At 42.4% G+C, this 19,781-nt stretch overlaps 1 protein-coding gene across 14 annotated transcripts in view; it reads left to right on the top strand.

Moving 5' to 3' along the window:
- Positions 1-19,781, top strand: part of LOC139753374 (uncharacterized) — a 113,100-nt gene that overhangs the window by 49,731 nt on the left and 43,588 nt on the right. For 13 of the 14 annotated variants that reach the window (XM_071669796.1, XM_071669800.1, XM_071669791.1 and 10 more), the window contains one exon: positions 15,155-15,193. The exons of the other annotated variant lie outside the window; for it this stretch is intronic. In XM_071669796.1, coding sequence (XP_071525897.1) covers positions 15,155-15,193 — 39 coding nt within the window. The remainder of the gene's footprint in view (positions 1-15,154; positions 15,194-19,781) is intronic. 14 annotated transcript variants of the gene reach the window in all.

Here is a 19,781-nt window from a genome sequence, read left to right as displayed (position 1 = left end):
CCCACTCTTCTCATGCCACAAGCATCTTTTGCGCAATCCATCACTGATTCCCTAAATACATCCCATTCCTCCCCCACTCCTCTTACTTCCATTGTTCTCACCTTTTTCCATTCTGTACTCAGTCTCTCCTGGTACTTCCTCACACAGGTCTCCTTCTCAAGCTCACTTACTCTCACCACCCTCTTCACCCCAAAATTCACTCTTCTTTTCTGAAAACCCATACAAATCTTCACCTTAGCCTCCACAAGATAATGATCAGACATCCCTCCAGTTGCACCTCTCAGCACATTAACATCCAAAAGTCTCTCTTTCGCGAGCCTGTCAATTAACACGTAATCCAATAACGCTCTCTGGCCATCTCTCCTTCTTACATAAGTATACTAATGTATATCTCGCTTTTTAAACCAGGTATTCCCAATCATCAGTCCTTTTTCAGCACATAAATCTACAAGCTCTTCATTTCCATTTACAACACTGAACACCCCATGTATACCAATTATTCCCTCAACTGCCACATTACTCACCTTTGCATTCAAATCACCCATCACTATAACCCGGTCTCGTGCATCAAAACCACTAACACACTCATTCAGCTGCTCCCAAAACACTTGCCTCTCTTGATCTTTCTTCTCATGCCCAGGTGCATATGCACCAATAATCACCCACCTCTCTCCATCAACATTCAGTTTTACCCATATTAATCGAGAATTTACTTTCTTACACTCTATCACATACTCCCACAACTCCTGTTTCAGGAGTATTGCTACTCCTTCCCTTGCTCTTGTCCTCTCACTAACCCCTGACTTTACTCCCCAGACATTCCCAAACCACTCTTCCCCTTTACCCTTGAGCTTCGTTTCACTCAGAGCCAAAACATCCAGGTTCCTTTCCTCAAACATACTACCTATCTCTCCTTTTTTCACATCTTGGTTACATCCACACACATTTAGGCACCCCACTCTGAGCCTTCGAGGAGGATGAGCACTCCCCGCGTAACTCCTTCTTCTGTTTCCCATTTTAGAAAGTTAATACAAGGAGGGGAGGATTTTTGGCCCCCCGCTCCCGTCCCCTCTAGTCGCTTTCTACGACACGCGAGGAATATGTGGGAAGTATTCTTTCACCCCTATCCCCAGGGATAATATACATATATACATACATATACACACACACACACATACACATACATACGCACATATACACACACACACACATACATATATATACATATGAAAAATGTAAGAAACAATTTAGAAAACTGAAACTTCTAGCTTGAAATGAATGAAAAAAAAAAAAAATGAATGTCACATAATGGTTCAACCTCTGGCTATGGAAAAAAGGAAATGTATAATTTATTTACACAAACGTCAATAGCAGTTCTCATCAATTTAACCACTGTATCAATATATATATATATATATATATATATATATATATATATATATATATATATATATATATATATATATATATATTTGTTGAGTATTCCTGGTAAATTATATGGGAGGGTATTGATTGAGAGGGTGAAGGCATGTACAGAGCATCAGATTGGGGAAGAGCAGTGTGGTTTCAGAAGTGGTAGAGGATGTGTGGATCAGGTGTTTGCTTTGAAGAATGTATGTGAGAAATACTTAGAAAAGCAAATGGATTTGTATGTAGCATTTATGGATCTGGAGAAGGCATATGATAGAGTTGATAGAGATGCTCTGTGGAAGGTATTAAGAATATTTGGTGTGGGAGGCAAGTTGTTAGAAGCAGTGAAAAGTTTTTATCGAGGATGTAAGGCATGTGTACGTGTAGGAAGAGAGGAAAGTGATTGGTTCTCAGTGAATGTAGGTTTGCGGCAGGGGTGTGTGATGTCTCCATAGTTGTTTAATTTGTTTATGGATGGGGTTGTTAGGGAGGTAAATGCAAGAGTCTTGGAAAGAGGGGCAAGTATGAAGTCTGTTGGGGATGAGAGAGCTTGGGAAGTGAGTCAGTTGTTGTTCGCTGATGATACAGCGCTGGTGGCGGATTCATGTGAGAAACTGCAGAAGCTGGTGACGGAGTTTGGTAAAGTGTGTGGAAGAAGAAAGTTAAGAGTAAATGTGAATAAGAGCAAGGTTATTAGGTACAGTAGGGTTGAGGGTCAAGTCAATTGGGAGGTGAGTTTGAATGGTGAAAAACTGGAGGAAGTGAAGTGTTTTAGATATCTGGGAGTGGATCTGTCAGCGGATGGAACCATGGAAGCGGAAGTGGATCATAGGGTGGGGGAGGGGGCGAAAATTTTGGGAGCCTTGAAAAATGTGTGGAAGTCGAGAACATTATCCCGGAAAGCAAAAATGGGTATGTTTGAAGGAATAGTAGTTCCAACAATGTTGTATGGTTGCGAGGCGTGGGCTATGGATAGAGTTGTGCGCAGGAGGATGGATGTGCTGGAAATGAGATGTTTGAGGACAATGTGTGGTGTGAGGTGGTTTGATCGAGTAAGTAACGTAAGGGTAAGAGAGAGGTGTGGAAATAAAAAGAGCGTGGTTGAGAGAGCAGAAGAGAGTGTTTTAAAATGGTTTGGGCACATGGAGAGAATGAGTGAGGAAAGATTGACCAAGAGGATATATGTGTCGGAGGTGGAGGGAACGAGGAGAAGAGGGAGACCAAATTGGAGGTGGAAAGATGGAGTGAAAAAGATTTTGTGTGATCGGGGCCTGAACATGCAGGAGGGTGAAAGGAGGGCAAGGAATAGAGTGAATTGGAGCGATGTGGTATACAGGGGTTGACGTGCTGTCAGTGGATTGAATCAAGGCATGTGAAGCGTCCGGGGTAAACCATGGAAAGCTGTGTAGGTATGTATATTTGTGTGTGTGGACGTGTGTATGTACATGTGTATGGGGGGGGTTGGGCCATTTCTTTCGTCTGTTTCCTTGCGCTACCTCGCAATACGCGGGAGACAGCGACAAAGTATAAAAAAAAAAAAAAAAAAAAAAATATATATATATATATCTTTTGCGCAATCCATCACTTATTCCCTAAATACATCCCATTCCTCCCCCACTCCCCTAAAGAGTGGGAGGTGGGTTGATTAGAAAGGGTGGTGAGTGGTGGGATGAAGAAGTAAGATTATTAGTGAAAGAGAAGAGAGAGGCATTTGGACGATTTTTGCAGGGAAAAAATGCAATTGAGTGGGAGATGTATAAAAGAAAGAGACAGGAGGTCAAGAGAAAGGTGCAAGAGGTGAAAAAGAGGGCAAATGAGAGTTGGGGTGAGAGAGTATCATTAGATTTTAGGGAGAATAAAAAGATGTTCTGGAAGGAGGTAAATAAAGTGCGTAAGACAAGGGAGCAGATGGGAACTTCAGTGAAGGGCACAAATGGGGAGGTGATAACAAGTAGTGGTGATGTGAGAAGGAGATGGAGTGAGTATTTTGAAGGTTTGTTGAATGTGTTTGATGATAGAGTGGCAGATATAGGGTGTTTTGGTCGAGGTGGTGTGCAAAGTGAGAGGGTTAGGGAAAATGATTTGGTAAACAGAGAAGAAGTAGTAAAAGCTTTGCGGAAGATGAAAGCCGGCAAGGCAGCAGGTTTGGATGGTATTGCAGTGGAATTTATTAAAAAAGAGGTTGACTGTATTATTGACTGGTTGGTAAGGTTATTTAATGTATGTATGACTCATGGTGAGGTGCCTGAGGATTGTGGGAATGTGTGCATAGTGCCATTGTACAAAGGCAAAGGGGATAAGAGTGAGTGCTCAAATTACAGAGGTATAAGTTTGTTGAGTATTCCTGGTAATTTATATGGGAGGGTATTGATTGAAAGGGTGAAGGCATGTACAGAGCATCAGATTGGGGAAGAGCAGTGTGGTTTCAGAAGTGGTAGAGGATGTGTGGATCAGGTGTTTGCTTTGAAGAATGTTGTGAGAAATACTTAGAAAAGCAAATGGATTTGTATGTAGCATTTATGGATCTGGAGAAGGCATATGATAGAGTTGATAGAGATGCTCTGTGGAAGGTATTAAGAATATTTGGTGTGGGAGGCAAGTTGTTAGAAGCAGTGAAAAGTTTTTATCGAGGATGTAAGGCATGTGTACGTGTAGGAAGAGAGGAAAGTGATTGGTTCTCAGTGAATGTAGGTTTGCGGCAGGGGTGTGTGATGTCTCCATGGTTGTTTAATTTGTTTATGGATGGGGTTGTTAGGGAGGTAAATGCAAGAGTCTTGGAAAGAGGGGCAAGTATGAAGTCTGTTGGGGATGAGAGAGCTTGGGAAGTGAGTCAGTTGTTGTTCGCTGATGATACAGCGCTGGTGGCGGATTCATGTGAGAAACTGCAGAAGCTGGTGACGGAGTTTGGTAAAGTGTGTGGAAGAAGAAAGTTAAGAGTAAATGTGAATAAGAGCAAGGTTATTAGGTACAGTAGGGTTGAGGGTCAAGTCAATTGGGAGGTGAGTTTGAATGGTGAAAAACTGGAGGAAGTGAAGTGTTTTAGATATCTGGGAGTGGATCTGTCAGCGGATGGAACCATGGAAGCGGAAGTGGATCATAGGGTGGGGGAGGGGGCGAAAATTTTGGGAGCCTTGAAAAATGTGTGGAAGTTGAGAACATTATCCCGGAAAGCAAAAATGGGTATGTTTGAAGGAATAGTAGTTCCAACAATGTTGTATGGTTGCGAGGCGTGGGCTATGGATAGAGTTGTGCGCAGGAGGATGGATGTGCTGGAAATGAGATGTTTGAGGACAATGTGTGGTGTGAGGTGGTTTGATCGAGTAAGTAACGTAAGGGTAAGAGAGAGGTGTGGAAATAAAAAGAGCGTGGTTGAGAGAGCAGAAGAGAGTGTTTTAAAATGGTTTGGGCACATGGAGAGAATGAGTGAGGAAAGATTGACCAAGAGGATATATGTGTCGGAGGTGGAGGGAACGAGGAGAAGAGGGAGACCAAATTGGAGGTGGAAAGATGGAGTGAAAAAGATTTTGTGTGATCGGGGCCTGAACATGCAGGAGGGTGAAAGGAGGGCAAGGAATAGAGTGAATTGGAGCGATGTGGTATACAGGGGTTGACGTGCTGTCAGTGGATTGAATCAAGGCATGTGAAGCGTCCGGGGTAAACCATGGAAAGCTGTGTAGGTATGTATATTTGTGTGTGTGGACGTGTGTATGTACATGTGTATGGGGGGGGTTGGGCCATTTCTTTCGTCTGTTTCCTTGCGCTACCTCGCAATACGCGGGAGACAGCGACAAAGTATTAAAAAAAAAAAAAAAAAAAAAAAAAAATATATATATATATATCTTTTGCGCAATCCATCACTTATTCCCTAAATACATCCCATTCCTCCCCCACTCCCCTAAAGAGTGGGAGGTGGGTTGATTAGAAAGGGTGGTGAGTGGTGGGATGAAGAAGTAAGATTATTAGTGAAAGAGAAGAGAGAGGCATTTGGACGATTTTTGCAGGGAAAAAATGCAATTGAGTGGGAGATGTATAAAAGAAAGAGACAGGAGGTCAAGAGAAAGGTGCAAGAGGTGAAAAAGAGGGCAAATGAGAGTTGGGGTGAGAGAGTATCATTAGATTTTAGGGAGAATAAAAAGATGTTCTGGAAGGAGGTAAATAAAGTGCGTAAGACAAGGGAGCAGATGGGAACTTCAGTGAAGGGCACAAATGGGGAGGTGATAACAAGTAGTGGTGATGTGAGAAGGAGATGGAGTGAGTATTTTGAAGGTTTGTTGAATGTGTTTGATGATAGAGTGGAAGATATAGGGTGTTTTGGTCGAGGTGGTGTGCAAAGTGAGAGGGTTAGGGAAAATGATTTGGTAAACAGAGAAGAAGTAGTAAAAGCTTTGCGGAAGATGAAAGCCGGCAAGGCAGCAGGTTTGGATGGTATTGCAGTGGAATTTATTAAAAAAGAGGTTGACTGTATTATTGACTGGTTGGTAAGGTTATTTAATGTATGTATGACTCATGGTGAGGTGCCTGAGGATTGTGGGAATGTGTGCATAGTGCCATTGTACAAAGGCAAAGGGGATAAGAGTGAGTGCTCAAATTACAGAGGTATAAGTTTGTTGAGTATTCCTGGTAATTTATATGGGAGGGTATTGATTGAAAGGGTGAAGGCATGTACAGAGCATCAGATTGGGGAAGAGCAGTGTGGTTTCAGAAGTGGTAGAGGATGTGTGGATCAGGTGTTTGCTTTGAAGAATGTTGTGAGAAATACTTAGAAAAGCAAATGGATTTGTATGTAGCATTTATGGATCTGGAGAAGGCATATGATAGAGTTGATAGAGATGCTCTGTGGAAGGTATTAAGAATATATGGTGTGGGAGGCAAGTTGTTAGAAGCAGTGAAAAGTTTTTATCGAGGATGTAAGGCATGTGTACGTGTAGGAAGAGAGGAAAGTGATTGGTTCTCAGTGAATGTAGGTTTGCGGCAGGGGTGTATGATGTCTTCATGGTTGTTTAATTTGTTTATGGATGGGGTTGTTAGGGAGGTAAATGCAAGAGTTTTGGAAAGAGTGGCAAGTATGAAGTCTGCTGTGGATGAGAGAGCTTGGGAAGTGAGTCAGTTGTTGTTCGCTGATGATACAGTGCTGGTGGCTGATTCATGTGAGAAACTGCAGAAGCTGGTGACTGAGTTTGGTAAAGTGTGTGAGAGAAGAAAGTTAAGAGTAAATGTGAATAAGAGCAAGGTTATTAGGTACAGTAGGGTTGAGGGTCAAGTCAATTGGGAGGTAAGTTTGAATGGAGAAAAACTGGAGGAATTACAGTGTTTTAGATATCTGGGAGTGGATCTGGCAGCGGATGGAACCATGGAAGTGGAAGTGGATCATAGGGTGGGGGAGGGGGCGAAAATCCTGGGAGCCTTGAAGAATGTGTGGAAGTCGAGAACATTATCTCGGAAAGGAAAAATGGGTATGTTTGAAGGAATAGTGGTTCCAACAATGTTGTATGGTTGCGAGGCGTGGGCTATGGATAGAGTTGTGCGCAGGAGGGTGGATATGCTGGAAATGAGATGTTTGAGGACAATGTGTGGTGTGAGGTGGTTTGATCGAGTAAGTAATGTAAGGGTAAGAGAGATGTGTGGAAATAAAAAGAGCGTGGTTGAGAGAGCAAAAGAGGGTGTTTTGAAGTGGTTTGGGCACATGGAGAGAATGAGTGAGGAAAGATTGACCAAGAGGATATATGTGTCGGAGGTGGAGGGAACGAGGAGAAGAGGGAGACCAAATTGGAGGTGGAAAGATGGAGTGAAAAAGATTTTGTGTGATCGGGGCCTGAACATGCAGGAGGGTGAAAGGAGGGCAAGGAATAGAGTGAATTGGAGCGATGTGGTATACCGGGGTTGACGTGCTGTCAGTGGATTGAATCAGGGCATGTGAAGCGTCTGGGGTAAACCATGGAAAGCTGTGTAGGTATGTATATTTGCGTGTGTGGATGTGTGTATATACATGTGTATGGGGGGGGGTTGGGCCATTTCTTTCGTCTGTTTCCTTGCGCTACCTCGCAAACGCGGGAGACAGCGACAAAGTATAATAAAAATAAAAAAAATAATATATATATATATATATATATATATATATATATATATATATATATATATATATATATATATATGTATATGTCTGTGTGTGTATGTGTATGTATACGTTGGGATGTATAGGTGTGTATATGTGGTGTGTGTGGACGTGTGTGTATATACATGTGTGTGTGGGTGGGTTGGGCCGTTCTTTCGTCTGTTTCCTTGCGCTGCCTCGCTGGTGCGGGGGACGGCGACGGGGCAAAGTGAATAAATAGATAAATATATATAGGGGAGAAAGAATACTTCCCACGTATTCCCTGCATGTCGTAGAAGGCGACTAAAAGGGAAGGGAGCGGGGGGCTGGAAATCCTCCCCTCTCATTTTTTTTTTTTTTTTTTTTTTTTTTTTCCAAAAGAAGGAACAGAGAAGGGGGCCATATGAGGATATTCCCTCAAAGGCCCAGTCCTCTGTTCTTAACGCTACCTCGCTAATGCGGGAAATGGCGAATAGTATGAAAAAAAAAAAAAAAAAAAAATATATATATATATATATATATATATATATATATATATATATATATATATATATTTTTTTTTTTTTTTTTTTTTTTGTTGCTGTCTCCCGCGTTTGCGAGGTAGCGCAAGGAAACAGACGAAAGAAATGGCCCAACCCACCTCCATACACATGCCTTGATTCAATCCACTGACAGCACGTCAACCCCGGTATACCACATCGATCCAATTCACTCTATTCTTTGCCCTCCTTTCACCCTCATGCATGTTCAGGCCCCGATCACACAAAATCTTTTTCACTCCATCTTTCCACCTCCAATTTGGTCTCCCTCTTCTCCTCGTTCCCTCCACCTCCGACACATATATCCTCTTGGTCAATCTTTCCTCACTCATTCTCTCCATGTGCCCAAACCATTTCAAAACACCCTCTTCTGCTCTCTCAACCACGCTCTTTTTATTTCCACACATCTCTCTTACCCTTACGTTACTTACTCGATCAAACCACCTCACACCACACATTGTCCTCAAACATCTCATTTCCAGCACATCCATCATCCTGCACACAACTCTATCCATAGCCCACGCCTCGCAACCATACAACATTGTTGGAACCACTATTCCTTCAAACATACCCATTTTTGCTTTCCGAGATAATGTTCTCGACTTCCACACATTCTTCAAGGCTCCCAGGATTTTCGCCCCCTCCCCCACCCTATGATCCACTTCCGCTTCCATGGTTCCATCCGCTGCCTGATCCACTCCCAGATATCTAAAACACTTTACTTCCTTCAGTTTTGCTCCATTCAAACTTACCTCCCAATTGACTTGACCCTCAACCCTCCTGTACCTAATAACCTTACTCTTATTCACATTTACTCTTAACTTTCTTCTTTCACACACTTTACCAAACTCAGTCACCAGCTTCTGCAGTTTCTCACATGAATCAGCCACCAGCGCTGTATCATCAGCGAACAACAACTGACTCACTTCCCAAGCTCTCTCATCCCCAACAGACTTCATACTTGCCCCTCTTTCCAAAACTCTTGCATTTACCTCCCTAACAACCCCATCCATAAACAAATTAAACAACCATGGAGACATCACACACCCCTGCCGCAAACCTACATTCACTGAGAACCAATCACTTTCCTCTCTTCCTACACGTACACATGCCTTACATCCTCGATGAAAACTTTTCACTGCTTCTAACAACTTGCCTCCCACACCTTATATTCTTAATACTTTCCACAGAGCATCTCTTTCAACTCTTATCATATGCCTTCTCCAGATCCATAAATGCTACATGCAAATCCATTTGCTTTTCTAAGTATTTCTCACATACATTCTTCAAAGCAAACACCTGATCCACACATGCTCTACCACTTCTGAAACCACACTGCTCTTCCCCAATCTGATGCTCTGTCCATGCCTTCACCCTCTCAATCAATACCCTCCCATATAATTTACCAGGAATACTCTACAAACTTATACCTCTGTAATTTGAGCACTCACTCTTATCCCCTTTGCCTTTGTACAATGGCACTATGCACGCATTCCGCCAATCCTCAGGCACCTCACCATGAGTCATACATACATTAAATAACCTTACTAACCAGTCAGTAATACAGTCACCCCCTTTTTTAATAAATTCCACTGCAATACCATCCAAACCTGCTGCCTTGCTGGCTCTCATCTTCCGTAAAGCTTTTACTACCTCTTCTCTGTTTACCAAATCATTTTCCCTAACCCTCTCACTTTGCACACCACCTCGACCAAAACACCCTATATCTGCCACTCTATCATCAAACACATTCAACAAACCTTCAAAATACTCACTCCATCTCCTTCTCACATCACCACTACTTGTTATCACCTCCCCATTTGCGCCCTTCACTGAAGTTCCCATTTGCTCCCTTGTCTTACGCACTTTATTTACCTCCTTCCAGCACATCTTTTTAGAACATCTTTTTATTCTCCCTAAAATTCAATGATTCTCTCACACCCCAACTCTCATTTGCCCTCTTTTTCACCTCTTGCACCTTTCTATCATTTTTTTTTTTTTTTTTTTTGCTTTGTCGCTGTCTCCTGCGTTTGCGAGGTAGCGCAAGGGAACAGACGAAAGAAATGGCCCAACCCACCCCCATACACATGTATATACATACGTCCACACACGCAAATATACATACCTACACAGCTTTCCATGGTTTACCCCAGACGCTTCACATGCCCTGATTCAACCCACTGACAGCACGTCAACCCCGGTATACCACATCGATCCAGTTCACCCTATTCCTTGCCCTCCTTTCACCCTCCTGCATGGTCAGGCCCCGATCTCACAAAATCTTTTTCACTCCATCTTTCCACCTCCAATTTGGTCTCCCACTTCTCCTTGTTCCCTCCACCTCTGACACATATATTCTCTTGGTCAATCTTTCCTCACTCATTCTCTCCATGTGCCCAAACCATTTCAAAACACCCTCTTCTGCTCTCTCTACCACGCTCTTTTTATTTCCACACATCTCTCTTACCCTTACGTTACTTTCTCGATCAAACCACCTCACACCACACATTGTCCTCAAACATCTCATTTCCAGCACATCCATCCTCCTTCGCACAACTCTATCCATAGCCCACACCTTGCAACCATACAACATTGTTGAAACCACCATTCCTTCAAACATACCCATTTTTGCTTTCCGAGATAATGTTCTCGACTTCCACACATTCTTCACGGCTCCCAGAATTTTCGCCCCCTCCCCCACCCTGTGATCCACTTCCGCTTCCATGGTTCCATCCGCTGCCAGATCCACTCCCAGATATCTAAAACACTTTACTTCCTCCAGTTTTTTTCTATTCAAACTTACCTCCCAATTGACTTGACCCTCAACCTTACTGTACATAATAACCTTGCTCTTATTCACATTTACTCTTAACTTTCTTCTCTCACACACTTTACCAAACTCAGTCACCAGCTTCTGCAGTTTCTCACATGAATCAGCCACCAGTGCTGTATCATCAGCGAACAACAACTGACTCACTTCCCAAGCTCTCTCATCCCCAACAGACTTCATACTTGCCCCTCTTTCCAAAACTCTTGCATTCACCTCCCTAACAACCCCATCCATAAACAAATTAAACACCCATTGAGACATCACACACCCCTGCCACAAACCTACATTCACTGAGAACCAATCACTTTCCTCTCTTCCTACACGTACACATGCCTTACATCCTCGATAAAAACTTTTCACAGCTTCTAACAACTTGCCTCCCACACCATATATTCTTAATACCTTCCACAGAGCATCTCTATCAACTCTATCATATGCCTTCTCCAGATCCATAAATGCTACATACAAATCCATTTGCTTTTCTAAGTATTTCTTACATACATATATATATATATATATATATATTTTTTTTTTTTTTGCTTTGTCGCTGTCTCCCGCGTTTGCGAGGTAGCGCAAGGAAACAGACGAAAGAAATGGCCCAACCCACCCCCATACACATGTATATACATACGTCCTCACACGCAAATATACATACCTACACAGCTTTCCATAGTTTACCCCAGACGCTTCACATGCCCTGATTCAACCCACTGACAGCACGTGAACCCCGGTATACCACATCGATCCAATTCACTCTATTCCTTGCCCTCCTTTCACCCTCCTGCATGTTCAGGCCCCGATCACACAAAATCTTTTTCACTCCATCTTTCCACCTCCAATTTGGTCTCCCACTTCTCGTTCCCTCCACCTCCGACACATATATCCTCTTGGTCAATCTTTCCTCACTCATTCTCTCCATGTGCCCAACCCATTTCAAAACACCCTCTTCTGCTCTATCAACCACGCTCTTTTTATTTCCACACATCTCTCTTACCCTTACGTTACTTACTCGATCAAACCACCTCACACCACACATTGTCCTCAAACATATCATTTCCAGCACATCCATCCTCCTGCGCACAACTCTATCCATAGCCCACGCCTCGCAACCATACAACATTGTTGGAACCACTATTCCTTCAAACATACCCATTTTTGCTTTCAGAGATAATGTTCTCGACTTCCACACATTCTTCACGGCTCCCAGAATTTTTGCCCCCTCCCCCACCCTGTGATCCACTTCCGCTTCCATGGTTCCATCCGCTGCCTGATCCACTCCCAGATATCTAAAACACTTTACTTCCTCCAGTTTTTCTCCATTCAAACTTACCTCCCAATTGACTTGACCCTCAACCCTACTGTACCTAATAACCTTGCTCTTATTCACATTTACTCTTAACTTTCTTCTTTCACACACTTTACCAAACTCAGTCACCAGCTTCTGCAGTTTCTCACATGAATCAGCCACCAGCGCTGTATCATCAGCGAACAACACTGACTCACTTCCCAAGCTCTCTCATCCCCAACAGACTTCATACTTGCCCCTCTTTCCAAAACTCTTGCATTCACCTCCCTTACAACCCCATCCATAAACAAATTAAACAACCATGGAGACATCACACACCCCTGCCGCAAACCTACATTCACTGAGATCCAGTCACTTTCCTCTCTTCCTTCACGTACACATGCCTTACATCCTCAATAAAAACTTTTCACTGCTTCTAACAACTTGCCTCCCACACCATATATTCTTAATACCTTCCACAGAGCATCTCTATCAACTCTTATCATATGCCTTCTCCAGATCCATAAATGCTACATACAAATCCATTTGCTTTTCTAAGTAATTCTCACATTCTTCAAAGCAAACACCTGATCCACACATCCTCTACCACTTCTGAAACCACACTGCTCTTCCCCAATCTGATGCTCTGTACATACCTTCACCCTCTCAATCAATACCCTCCCATATAATTTACCAGGAATATTCAACAAACTTATACCTCTGTAATTTGAGCACTCACTCTTATCCCCTTTGCCTCTGTACAATGGCACTATGCACGCTTTCCGCCAATCCTCAGGCACCTCACCATGAGTCATACATACATTAAATAACCTTACCAACCAGTCAACAATGCAGTCACCCCCTTTTTTAATAAATTCCACTGCAATACCATCCAACCCTGCTGCCTTGCCGGCTTTCATCTTCCGCAAAGCTTTTACTACCTCTTCTCTGTTTACCAAATCATTTTCCCTAAACCTCTCACTTTGCACACCTCCTCGACCAAGACACCCTATATCTGCCACTCTATCATCAAACACATTCAACAAAGAGTGTGGTCGAGAGAGCAGAAGAGGGTGTTGAAATGGTTTGGTCATGGAGAGAATGAGTGAGGAGAGATTGACAAAGAAAAGATATGTGTCAGAGGTGGAGGGAACAAGGAAAAGTGGAAGACCAAATTGGAGGTGGAAGAATGGTGTGAAAAAGATTTTGAGTGATCGGGGCCTGAGGATACAGGAAAGTGAGAGGCATGCAAGGAATAGAGTGAATTAGGACAATGTGGTATACCAAGTTCAACGTGCTCTCAGTGGTCTGAACCAGGGCATGTGAAACATCTACGGTAAACCATGAAAAGGTCTGTGGGAACTGTGTGAGGGTAGAGACTGAGTTTTAACAAATGTGGACTTTTTTGTCTGTCTTACTAGCGCTATGTTGCTGAAGCAGGGGGTAGCGATGCTTTTCCTGTGGGGCGGGGTAGTGGCAGGAATGGATGAAGGCAAGCAAGTATGAATATGTACTTGTGTATATATGTATATGTCTGTGGATATAATTTTTCATACATATTCGCCATTTTCCATGTTCGCGAGATAGCATTAAGAACAGAGGACTGAGTCTTGGAGGGTATATCCTCACTTAGCCTCCTTCTCTGCTCCTTCTTTTTGGATCTATATTTATACATATATGTGAGAAAATGTTTCTGAGGGAGGATAATAGTAAGAGGAGAACAAATGGTGGTATCAGTGAAGGGGCAGATGGGGAAGTCATTCCAGACAAAGATAGGTGAAGAGTATGTGGAGTAAATATATTGAAGGACTGTTTATGCATTTGTTGATCGATGGGCAGGTTTGGAGTGCTCACGGAGGTCTGCAAAGTGTGGAGTCATAGCATGTGTTTCTGTTAAGAGAAGAGGTGGCGAGAGCCCTATGGTAGATGAAGTGTGGCAAAACAGCAGCAGTGGATGGGATTGCACATATTTTTTTAAGAAAGGGAATGACTGTAATTAGTAAGTTATTTAGGATTTTTATCATATCTATGGTTCACATTAAGGTGCCTGTGGATTAATGGAATGTTTGAATAGTGCCACTGTATAAGGGCAAGAGGAATTAAAGTAAATGTTTGAAGTACATTGGTATAAGTTTATCGAGTGCACTTGGTAAGATGTATGAGAGGGTGGTATTAGAGAGGTTGGTGGCATGAACAGAGCCTCATACTAGGGAGGAACAGTATGGTTTCGAGAATGTAAGATGTGTGGATCAGGTGTTTGCTATGAAGAATTTATGTGAGAACTACTTAGAGAAACAAGGATTTATATGTGGCATTTATGGATGTGGAGAAAGAGTATGATTGGGTGTACAGAGATGCATTGTAGAATGTGTTATGAATATGTGGTATAAAAGAGTAAGGTGTTTTCATGTAGGAAGAGACAAAGGTGAGTAGTTCCAGATGAAGGTGGATCTGGAGAATGGTTGTGTGATGTCATTATGTTTGTTTAACTTGTTTATGGATGGAGTGGTGAGAGAGGTGAATGCAAGGGTCTTAGAGAGAGAACAGGTTTGCAGTCTGTCATTTTGAACTTGAAGGAGGGTATCAGGTATGCATGGGCTGGAGCAAATTGGAATGGCATGGTATAGAGTTGGCATTATGCTGTCAGTAGGCTGAACTGGGGCAAATGAAGCAGTTGGGGAAACCACAGAAAGGTTTGTAGGGCCCAGTTTTGGATATGAGGTCTTAGTTTAGGTGCATTAAACATGACAGCTAGAGAGTGGATGTGAGTTTATAAGGCCATTCTTTCTTTTCCTGATACTATTTTGTAATCATGGGAATTAGCTGACAAATTTGAAAAAAAAATATATATTTAAGATCTTTTCATTAATTTATTAGTTATTGTGAGATAATTTCTTGATTACTTTCTTATAAATGCATTGTAATTAGCTCTATAGCTTTTTAGAGAATAGTTATGTAAACTGCAGTATTGCATGTTCCTTTCTCTTTCATTCACACAGGCTGAGAATGTGGACCTATCATGTGATGATATCAGGAAGGTAGGTCTGTGTTGATTTTTAGTTCATGGAAGTCTCAGACATTGAGGTGAATATATATATATATATATATATATATATATATATATATATATATATATATATATATATATATATATATATTTTTCATACTATTCGCCATTTCCCGCGATAACGAGGTAGCGTTAAGAACAGAGGACTGGGCCTTTGAGGGAATATCCTCACCTGGCCCTCTTCTCTGTTCCCTCTTTTGGAAAATTAAAAAAAAAAACGAGAGGGGAGGATTTCCAGCCCCCCGCTCCCTTCCCTTATAGTCGCCTTCTACAACACGCAGGGAATACGTGGGAAGTATTCTTTCTCCCCTATCCCCAGGAAAATATATATATATATATATATATATATATATATATATATATATATATATATATATATATATTTTTTTTTTTATACTTTGTCGCTGTCTCCCGCGTTTGCGAGGTATCGCAAGGAAACAGACGAAAGAAATGGCCCAACCCCCCCCATACACATGTATATACATACGTCCTCACACGCAAATATACATACCTACACAGCTTTCCATGGTTTACCCCAGACGCTTCACATGCCTTGATTCAATCCACTGACAGCACGTCAACCCCGGTATACCACATCGCTCCAATTCACTCTATTCCTTGCCCTCCTTTCACCCTCCTGCATGTTCAGGCCCCGATCACACAAAATCTTTTTCACTCCATCTTTCCACCTCCAATTTGGTCTCCCTCTTCTCCTCGTTCCCTCCACCTCCGACACATATATCCTCTTGGTCAATCTTTCCTCACTCATTCTCTCCATGTGCCCAAACCACTTCAAAACACCCTCTTCTGCTCTCTCAACCACGCTCTTTTTATTTCCACACATCTCTCTTACCCTTACGTTACTCACTCGATCAAACCACCTCACACCACACATTGTCCTCAAACATCTCATTTCCAGCACATCCATCCTCCTGTGCACAACTCTATCCATAGCCCACGCCTCGCAACCATACAACATTGTTGGAACCACTATTCCTTCAAACATACCCATTTCTGCTTTCCGAGATAATGTTCTCGACTTCCACACATTCTTCAAGGCCCCCAGAATTTTCGCCCCCTCCCCCTCCCTATGATCCACTTCCGCTTCCATGGTTCCATCCGCTGCCAGATCCACTCCCAGATATCTAAAACACTTCACTTCCTCCAGTTTTTCTCCATTCAAACTCACCTCCCGATTGACTTGACCCTCAACCCTACTGTACCTAATAACCTTGCTCTTATTCACATTTACTCTTAACTTTCTTCTTCCACACACTTTACCAAACTCAGTCACCAGCTTCTGCAGTTTCTCACATGAATCAGCCACCAGCGCTGTATCATCAGCGAACAACAACTGACTCACTTCCCAAGCTCTCTCATCCCCAACAGACTTCATACTTGCCCCTCTTTCCAAAACTCTTGCATTTACCTCCCTAACAACCCCATCCATAAACAAATTAAACAACCATGGAGACATCACACACCCCTGCCGCAAACCTACATTCACTGAGAACCAATCACTTTCCTCTCTTCCTACACGTACACATGCCTTACATCCTCGATAAAAACTTTTCACTGCTTCTAACAACTTTCCTCCCACACCATATATTCTTAATACCTTCCACAGAGCATCTCTATCAACTCTATCATATGCCTTCTCCAGATCCATAAATGCTACATACAAATCCATTTGCTTTTCTAAGTATTTCTCACATACATTCTTCAAAGCAAACACCTGATCCACACATCCTCTACCACTTCTGAAACCACACTGCTCTTCCCCAATCTGATGCTCTGTACGTGCCTTCACCCTCTCAATCAATACCCTCCCATATAATTTACCAGGAATACTCAACAAACTTATACCTCTGTAATTTGAGCACTCACTCTTATCCCCTTTGCCTTTGTACAATGGCACTATGCACGCATTCCGCCAATCCTCAGGCACCTCACCATGAGTCATACATACATTAAATAACCTTACCAACCAGTCAACAATACAGTCACCCCCTTTTTTAATAAATTCCACTGCAATACCATCCAAACCTGCTGCCTTGCTGGCTTTCATCTTCCGCAAAGCTTTCACTACCTCTTCTCTGTTTACCAAATCTTTTTCCCTAACCCTCTCACTTTGCACACCACCTCAACCAAAACACCCTATATCTGCCACTCTATCATCAAACACATTCAACAAACCTTCAAAATACTCACTCCATCTCCTTCTCACATATATATATATATATATATATATATATATATATATATATATATATATATATATATATATATACATATATTCCCTGGGGATAGGGGATTAAGAATACTTCCCACGTATTCCCTGCGTGTCGTAGAAGGCGACTAAAAGGGGAGGGAGCTGGGGGCTGGAAATCCTCCCCTCTCGTTTTTTTCTTTTAATTTTCCAAAAGAAGGAACAGAGGGGGCCAGGTGAGGATATTCCAAAAAAGGCCCAGTCCTCTGTTCTTAACGCTACCTCGCTAACGCAGGAAATGGCGAATAGTTTAAAAGAAAGAAAGAAAAGATATATATTCATTTTATATTTTATTATTATACCTTGTCGCTGTCTCCTGTGTTAGCGAGGTAACGCAAGGAAACACAAAAATTGGCCCAACCCACCAACATACACATGTATATACATACACGCCCACACACACGCATATACATACCTATACATTTCAGTGTATACATACATATATATATACATACATATACATATACATATACATAGAGTGTAAGAAAGTAAATTCTTGATTGATATGGGTAAAACTGAAAGTTGATGGAGAGAGATGGGTGATTATTGGTGCATATGCACCTGGGCATGAGCAGAAAGATCATGAGAGACAAGTGTTTTGGGAGCAGCTGAATGAGTGTGTTAGTGGTTTTGATGCACAAGACCGGGTTATGGTGATGGGTGATTTAAATGCAAAGGTGAGTAACGTGGGAATTGAGGGAATAATTGGTATACATGGGGTGTTCAGTGATGTAAATGGAAATGGTGAAGAGCTTGTAGATTTATGTGCTGAAAAAGGACTGGTGATTGGGAATACCTGGTTTAAAAAGCGATATATACATAAGTATATGTATGTAAGTAGGAGAGATGGCCAGAGAGCATTATTGGATTACGTGTTAATTGATAGGCACACGAAAGAGAAACTTATCGATGTTAATGTGCTGAGAGGTGCAACTGGAGGGATGTCTGATCATTATCTTGTGGAGGCGAAGGTGAAGATTTGTATGGGTTTTCAAAAAAGAAGAGAGAATGTTGGGGTGAAGAGAGTGGTGAGAGTAAGTGAGCTTGGGAAGGAGACTTGTGTGAGGAAGTACCAGGAGAGACTGAGTACAAAATGGAAAAAGATGAGAACAAAGGAGGTAAGGGGAGTGGGGGAGGAGGAATGGAATGTATTTAGGGAAGCAGTGATGGCTTGCGCAAAAGATGCTTGTGGCATGAGAAGTGTGGGAGATGGGTTGATTAGAAAGGGTAGTGAGTGGTGGGATGAAGAAGTAAGATTATTAGTGAAAGAGAAGAGAGAGGCATTTGGACGATTTTTGCAGGGAAAAAATGCAAATGAGTGGAGATGTATAAAAGAAAGAGACAGGAGGTCAAGAGAAAGGTGCAGGAGGTGAAAAAAGGACAAATGAGAGTTGGGGTGAGAGAGTATCACTAAATTTTAGGGAGAAGTAAAAGATGTTTTGGAAGGAGGTAAATAAAGTGCGTAAGACAAGGGAGCAAATGGGAACTTCAGTGAAGGTGGCTAATGGGGAGGTGATAACAAGTAGTGGTGATGTGAGAAGGAGATGGAGTGAGTATTTTGAAGGTTTGTTGAATGTGTTTGATGATAGAGTGGCAGATATAGGGTGTCTTGGTCGAGGTGGTGTGCAAAGTGAGAGGGTTAGGGAAAATGATTTGGTAAACAGAGAAGAGGTAGTAAAAGCTTTGCAGAAGATGAAAGCCGGCAAGGCAGTGGGGTTGGATGGTATTGCAGTGGAATTTATTAAAAAAGGGGGTGACTGTATTATTGACTGGTTGGTAAGGTTATTTAATGTATGTATGACTCATGGTGAGGTGCATGAGGATTGGCAGAATGCTTGCATAGTTCTATTGTACAAAGGCAAAGGGGATAAGAGTGAGTGCTCAAATTACAGAGGTATATCCCTGGGGATAGGGGTGAAAGAATACTTCCCACGTATTCCTCGCGTGTCGTAGAAAGCGACTAGAGGGGACGGGAGCGGGGGGCCGGAAATCCTCCCCTCCTTGTATTAACTTTCTAAAATGGGAAACAGAAGAAGGAGTCACGCGGGGAGTGCTCATCCTCCTCGAAGGCTCAGAGTGGGGTGCCTAAATGTGTGTGGATGTAACCAAGATGTGAAAAAAGGAGAGATAGGTAGTATGTTTGAGGAAAGGAACCTGGATGTTTTGGCTCTGAGTGAAACGAAGCTCAAGGGTAAAGGGGAAGAGTGGTTTGGAAATGTCTGGGGAGTGAAGTCAGGGGTTAGTGAGAGGACAAGAGCAAGGGAAGGAGTAGCAATACTCCTGAAACAGG

The sequence above is a fragment of the Panulirus ornatus genome, chromosome 14 (assembly GCF_036320965.1).
Source record: "Panulirus ornatus isolate Po-2019 chromosome 14, ASM3632096v1, whole genome shotgun sequence".
In the NCBI taxonomy this organism is placed as follows: domain Eukaryota; kingdom Metazoa; phylum Arthropoda; class Malacostraca; order Decapoda; family Palinuridae; genus Panulirus; species Panulirus ornatus.
Note: the sequence above shows the minus strand (reverse complement) of the source record. Positions and strands in the feature narration are given on the sequence as shown.